Source organism: Limulus polyphemus, unplaced genomic scaffold, assembly GCF_000517525.1.
Source record: "Limulus polyphemus unplaced genomic scaffold, Limulus_polyphemus-2.1.2 Scaffold1916, whole genome shotgun sequence".
Taxonomy (NCBI): domain Eukaryota; kingdom Metazoa; phylum Arthropoda; class Merostomata; order Xiphosura; family Limulidae; genus Limulus; species Limulus polyphemus.
Window position 1 is genome coordinate 152594 of NW_013667526.1, and position 7648 is coordinate 160241.

Sequence of the window (7648 nt, forward strand, 5' to 3'; positions counted from 1 at the left end):
TTATTAGTGATTTCTTCTTCAGCTTTTTCTATGCCATTCGATCTGCATTCTCATCAACACCGTAACATTGTATCAGCTGTGTTCAATGAATGCTGCAAGTTGTTTGGCATACAAAAGACCAGGACAACGCCACTTCACCCACAGTCTGATGGGATGGTAGGAAAGTACAACTGGACACTGGGACAGGATACGGCAAACATTTGTAATAGCTGCCAATATAACTAGGATGTCTTACTCCCTTCGCTGTTGATAGTTTATGTTTATGTTTGTTCGGGAACTTCTGTTGCCAGTGTACCTGAAAACAGGACGCCCACCTTTAGAAGAGTTGCTTAAAAATGTGGCAGACTTCGTGAAAGTGTTGTCTAAAAGGATGGATGATATTCATCATCAAGTGCATTCAAACTTAAAAGCGTCTGCTGATTCCATGAAGCTATGTTATGATAAGAAATCTACTGAAGTCAGCTTTGTACCAGGAGACAAAGTGTGGTTATATAATCCCAGGAAGACCAAAGGGAAGTCTCCTAAGTTGTCTTCTCCATGGGCCTTCCTATGGAGAAGACATAGTGGATCATCTCTCAGACATGACTTTCCGAATAAAATGTGGTTGGCGAGGTAAGCCAAAGGTGGTGCATGCCAACAGGCTTTGGCATTATCACGGTCCAGGATATTTCAGTTGGAACAAAGTGAACAATGGAACAAATGATGCTACTGAAGACGTGTCACCTGAAAAACTCTGAGAAACTCTACCCAGTTTTGAGAAGGAAAACAGTGAAGCCATTAATGAAGTTACTACCACTAATGTGACTGCTACCGATAATGGGACATTTCCTGATTGAGTAGATGAATCCCACATGAAGCAAAAGCCAACGAGACGGAGACAAGTACGGAAGAAGATATGTCCCGTAAAATTAAGAGACTTTGTTGAATTTTAATTTTGTATTTGTAAATCCTGTACATTTAATTAAGTTATTGTTAATTATCTATTGGTTTAATGTAAGTGGCTGTTGTTTGGGATGAACAACACTAAGGAAGGGGCAGTGTTACAACAGCGGAAGTAACATGACGCTGGTATCATGCGTGAGGAGTTTCTCGAATTATTGGGGAAGTCCTTGAATGTTGGAAATGCGTTTTCATTGGTATATAAGCCTGGCAGAGAAAGCCAGCGGGGATAGATATTGTGAATTGCTGTGATTTATAGTGTGTATTATAAAAGTTGTTCAGTTTAAAGTGACGAGAAACGTTCTGATTGTGGAACTACTATGTACTAAAAGTTTGTATCGAGGAAGAATAAACTGGTTTAATTAAGAAAGGACTTGTATCACTGAAGATCCTTGAAAATAATTTCTACCAGAAACAACCAAACAAGCAGATACGTAACAATACTTTCAGCTATATGAATATATAAATACCCATTAATATCGTAAATATAAATTCTTTATGCCCTTCAGAAGAAGGATGTCATGTTTCATCTGTGGGGGCCTTCAGTTAGCATTAATCACAGTCTGGATTCTTGTTATTTTAACACTTGCCACCAATTTTTGGTGCACATCTGATGAAATAGACTACCATACCTCTTGCAAAGCAACTCTATGTGTAGTGAGATTTTGGAGCCTGTCTGTCATGCTAATTTTCAGACAACCCAGAGCAGTTCATATGAATTCATGGCCATAGCTCTTAATTGGCCAAGACAGATTCTGAAGAATATTTGTTTCACACTACTTAGGGACAAAGTGTAGATTATCCAGTTGTTCTTAAGGTTGGTGAAAGAAATGTGGTATGATTCCACTAAGTGTTTGAAATGTCTGCCATCATTATCAATAAGAGTTTAGTAAATGGTAATACATGGTACACAGCTTTGTGCAACTGACTACTGTGGATAACAGGAATGTGATGCCAAATTCTATTCTTAAGGTCAACAGTCATCTGCAGATGGTTACGACGTTACACCACCAATGTTTCCAGACAGATCCACAACCAGAAATCTGCAGATGTGAAATCTGGTGACCATGATGGCCAATTATGTGGGAATCCCTACTGATGATTCTTTTATTGAAACCATTAAATAACTGGTCCTTCCCAGTACTTGTAACATGTGGTGATGTACCATCTTGGAGCCCACAGTTTTCTACTGAATGTCCCTTTCATACAAGATGGGTAGCATCATGTTAGCTACATGGGCCTTGACAAACACCACCTTTATGACAAAACTTGTGTATAGCCATTCCTGTAATATATACATTGCTGTAGAAAAACTTCAAAAGTGTTATACAACCTTGGAAAAACTCCACCCACAGGCATTTCTGCAGGCAAACTAACAGCTTACAGAGAAAATGTCAGAAGAAGAATCTGCATAGAGTAAGTGGCATTCCCACATGGCAAAATATACAAACTCTGAAAATGTATTCCACCTGAAAGTGTATGTCCACTTAATTCAGTAAGTGGCATTCACACATGGCAAAATATACAAACTCTGGAAATGTATTCCACCTGAAAGTGTATGTCCACTTAATTCAGTAAGTGGCATTCCCACATGGCAAAATATACAAACTCTGAAAATGTATTCCACCTGAAAGTGTATGTCCACTTAATTCAGTAAGTGGCATTCCCACATGGCAAAATATACAAACTCTGAAAATGTATTCCACCTGAAAGTGTATGTCCACTTAATTCTGCTAACAGGTTTGTTATGGTTTGGGAGTTACATGCTTCATGCCTTGCAGCTATAAAGAGTGGCCCATGCCCTCACTTATAGCATTACTTTTTTAAGCCCAACATGGCTCACAATTTTTGTTAGCTCAGAATAAAGATGGAAAGTATTTCTTTTTTTCCATATATCAGAAGAGATTTTACTATTTATTTGCAATAGCAAAGAAAAAAAATAGTCTCTTGATTAAAGCTTTGAGTTATAAAAGAAATATGGCTGTTGAAATCAATTGTAATAAAAATAGAATTGTGCTTTTTTTCTTGATTTAGTGAAATAACCTTCAGCATGGTACTTAGATTATCTAGATAATAATTAGTTCAACCATGAAAAAAAAGGTGATAAATGCAAGTGAGTAATATTTTGGAGAATAAGGTATGAATTTGAACTTATTATCTTTCAGGAATGTTAACAAAAAAGTGACTGAAGAACAAGCTAGAAAAACTTATGACAGAGCAATCAAACTTGAGCAGGAATTTTCAGAATATTTTACAGGTATAATGTTTTCTTACTTTAGTCAAAGCTTGAAGCTCCCTCTGCTTCTACCAGTTTTACTTATTTGAATATTTGGGCTGTTTTTAAACACCTTTAGAATAATCATACATTAAAGAAATATACAAATGATGATGCTTTCAAACACAGTTTTATTTCTGATATGAAATTATGTGAATTCAAGAGGCTAAAAGATAAAATCTAATGTGTGATTTAGATGATTAAAGTTTGGAAATTTAGTAAAGATTTAAAAAAAAAACGATCTGTACATTAGCTAAAAGGATAAGAAACCTTCAAGTGTTCTGTATATAATTATCAGTGATTAAATGAAACTGCTTGCGAACATAATTTTGGGTCTGCCATACTTTGTAAAAGAAGATAAAAGTTGCAAAATAAATATGTAAAAGTTTGGTAACATTTTTGAAAGAACAAGAGTGAATAAAGTTATTAATATATGCTCTGAGAACTGGAAACAACTCTTTTGAATTTCAAATACGTACTTGGATAAAACATCCTGTATTTCTTCTTATGTTTTGGAGAAGTTGCTCCTAACAAAAACATTGTTTTCATTATTACAAAAGTATTATAATATAAGTTTTGTTCAAATTCTGTATTATAACAAGTGTGTTGATTTTTCTGTTTTTTAGCTGTTGTTCAAGGAGATACCCCAGAAGAGATCTATGCAAGGGTGAAACAAGTTATTGAAAAGCAGAATGGTCCCACTGTTTGGATAGCAGCCAAGGACAAACTCTGAGCACCCCCTACCCACAATTGGAGGGTCTTCATGTTATATTTATATAAAAAGTGTGTTGACAAAGAAATTGACTAGGCATCTTTTGTTGCCATTGTCACACCTCATTGCCTTTAATTTGACTTGACCTCTTTTGTTGTATTTGTCAAATCCTTTAATAAGAGCAAAAGAGGTCTCTCAAATATGCTGCGTGATTATTGTCATTGGAGGGGTGTGGATGGGGATGGAATGCATAGTTTCATAAATAAACCTCATATTTAGGCAATGTAATAAGCTACATACAGCTGATTGAAAATTGTATTAAATGATCATTATCAGTAAGCAAACACTGGAGTTACACATATTTTGCTTTTTGTAAAGTTATGTTGCAAGATTCTCTATGCCAAAACTTGTAGTGATATTCTTCAGTGGATCAGTTGGCTTTCTCATTCGTTCCTGTAAAATTCTTTCCAAACTCCTTTCATAATAGTATAATCATAACAATTCATGTTTAATAATAACCTTTATTATTTGTTTTGTGCTTTGAATCATGTTGTGAATAGGTTTTTTGAGAACCAACTTTTTGTAGTTTTCTTTAAAAAACTGAATCATGGTAGTTAAAAACTCCTGGGTTTGATACTGTGCATTTTTAGAACATTTTGTGGAAATGAAGTTTCTTGATAAAGAAAAAGAATGATAAAAACAGCATGTAAATACATGCTATACATTCAAAATCAAGCTATGAAAAAAATTAGACAGTGAGATAATGCAAAAACTTTATGCTTTTATATAAGTACTAGAGAGGGATGAAAGTTACACATTGAACTTGTATTTCAAAACTTGAGAAAATAATTACCAAACTTTTAAGTGTTCTTCTTATTCCTGAATTTACTCAAAGTAATCTTGCAAAACATGTAGTGGCAAGATATGAATTGGTGCGAATGCTAGAAGTTATGTTTAAAATAATACCAGTATAGTTCTCATTGCTAATAGTAGGCTGAACACATTATCCATATGTAATGTATAATGAAAGCATAAAGGTAACTGGTAATACTTTCTCTCTTGTCTCTTTGTTTACTATCTTGTTAAAGCCATACATTTTGTTATATTTTTAATAAATAATTTATTTTAAAAAAAGTATAAAAGTAGGAGAATAAGTGAAGGCTTGTTGGAACCCAGCTGTGTATATAAACTGTTGGTGTTTAACTGTAAATTTGTAACTGTATGTGAATATTAAAAGCACAGAGAGAATTCTATTGATTATTTTCATGTTTATTCCATTTTCTTTTTTTTTTCAGTCCTATACATCAGTGCTTCTCAACTGGGTGAATGGTTCACCAAGGTGTTAATGAGATCAGAATCAAGGTGAATGAGAATTATTGGAGTGAATGGCAGGGTGACTGAGTATTATCAATTATATAACAAATTCAAGAGCAAAAAATGTCATTAGTTGTTATTATTTATTCTAGTTGTAGTTTAATAAATACATTTATTTTATGTTGTATTTATTCTAGTTGTAGTTTAATGTATATTTAAGTCATAAAGAATTTTGCATTTTAATTTAGTACTTTTTTTTTTCTATTTTCGAACTGGGGGTGAGTGAGCTGTTGTGAAAAACTTATAGGAGCGATTGATATTGTATATGGTTGAGAAGCACTGGTGTTTAACATGGTAAGGAACTGGTTTTCCATTTTAACAGTAATGCTGCCTTTTTTATCATGTAAGTTCAGTTAATATCGATAAGATTTGTTATATAATTTAAACCAAAACACAGATTGCATATTCATGTATTAGAATAACATACCCTTTCAATCATTTAAATCTAAGTAAGAAAAAAAGATTGATTATTTTGTGCCATATAAAGTGAAAGCAAAACAAAAAAGATTAAACCCCAAAATTATTATACTATTAGGAGTGGAATATTTAACCTAAACTGTAAAAAAGAACCAATGTTGTGCATATAATATGCTCATGCTGTTTTGTCTGTCTGTTGCTATTTACAAATAATAATCCACCTTAGGATAGGAATAAAAAAACTATGGTCTGGTCAGAGGTTCAAAACACATATTAGTACTGTGTAAAGTTAGCATCATTCACATTTCTTAGGTTGGAAAACACTGAACAACATTTTTCTGAATGACATCTGGCTTTTTTTTTTGAAGTGTAATCCATTTTACCTATATAATAGATATTTAATAGTATTTAAAAAGCTATGCAGGTAATATGAGTATAAGTAAATTAAAGGATTCCACATTTAGAAAAGTAGAATTTATTATACCTTCATCAACATGTATCAATACTGTTGTTGAATTTATTGCTCAGTTTCACAATAAACATTTATAGGAACTTAAAATTACATTCTATGCAGAGAATTTTTAAAATTCATCAGAATATTACATCACTTCTCCATCTATGAATCATTTAGCTCAAAAGACTAGAAGATTTAACTTCTAAATGAAAAAAATGAAACAGAACTATAACTATTTCCAATGCAAGATTTTTATAAATGGTTGAAAGAATCATTTACTACAGATGGTAAATGATTAAATGTATAGTCTCAGATTTGTGGTTTACCTGAGCACTACTGCTACAATTGATTTTGTTTTTAAATCATTACTGATAAGATACTGCTGTGCCTGTAGCTTTTTTTTCAGCTCCAGGGTGAACAAAAAAAGCTCGCACAAACCCTTTTTTTAGTGCTAAGCTGCACCACAACTGTTGTGTAGTGCTGTGATGATGCACCGATACATCACGATATTTTATTCCATGACCACTTTATCTTATATCCCACAGTACTTGGAGCCCAACAGTACAAGCCATCCTTGGAGAACATGTGTACTTGTTTACCAACAATGGCGGTATGCTCAATACCTGACCATAAGAACTTGCTACACATGTATAGTTAAACATAGCCTCAACAAATCAATGAATACTGAAATATGACCCTATCACCAGCATCTCAGCAGTACTGGACTCTGCATTGAAATGCCATTCACAGATTTTTTGTCAGCAACTAGCACAAACAGTCTACTCAATATGTTGCAATTTTAACATGAAGTTTGCCCTATTCTAATCAACTCCTTAAACATAATAAACTGATTGCCCCACAGGTTATTACTTTACTCAAATCAACTGGTATTGTATCATGCTGTTTGGATCAGACCTCAAATTTTAGCACTGCAAATCCTTCAAGCTCATTACTGAGAAACCCAGATATCATATGTACAGGACTGTTTCAATAGATTCAATACATTTTACAGCCACTTAAGTATGAAACTTTCACTTGTATAATTTCGTGTCACCTTTGCCAGGTACCTCTTGGCCTTGGCAAGCACTTCAATCACCTTGGGTTCATCAGTTTCACCCAGCCCTTGCAGTTGCCTTCCTCTTTCTGTTACATGGTCTAGGTTGGTATTGTTGTCTTTACTGACATCAGAAATTCATTGTGTTGCTGAAATGTATGCCACGATGGTGCTTGGATCACTGATGGTGCAGTATTCAAGGTGAAGGCCACAATATTCACTATGGAAGTGCTGGTATAGGTGGTTCATTATCTTTTCAAAAATTCGTTTCATGTTTTACCAGATATTAATTTGGAGAAATTCTTTTTTGGTTTTGATACTGCAGGAGGTTTACATTTTGGAGGATGTATATGACAATCATCTTCCACCTGAAAACTGCTGATTAAAGTGGCATTGACTGTACTGGCTTGATTCTACCATGTA

At 33.9% G+C, this 7648-nt stretch overlaps 1 protein-coding gene across 2 annotated transcripts in view; it reads left to right on the forward strand.

Annotated features, from left to right (window-relative positions):
- LOC106465346 (disks large homolog 1-like) overlaps positions 1–5167 on the forward strand; it is a 112492-nt gene extending 107325 nt beyond the window's left edge. For both annotated transcript variants that reach the window (XM_022393208.1, XM_022393209.1), the window contains 2 exons: positions 3105–3196; positions 3841–5167. In XM_022393208.1, coding sequence (XP_022248916.1) covers positions 3105–3196; positions 3841–3947 — 199 coding nt within the window. In that variant the 3' untranslated portion in view covers positions 3948–5167. The remainder of the gene's footprint in view (positions 1–3104; positions 3197–3840) is intronic.
- Positions 5168–7648: the final 2481 nt, after the last annotated feature.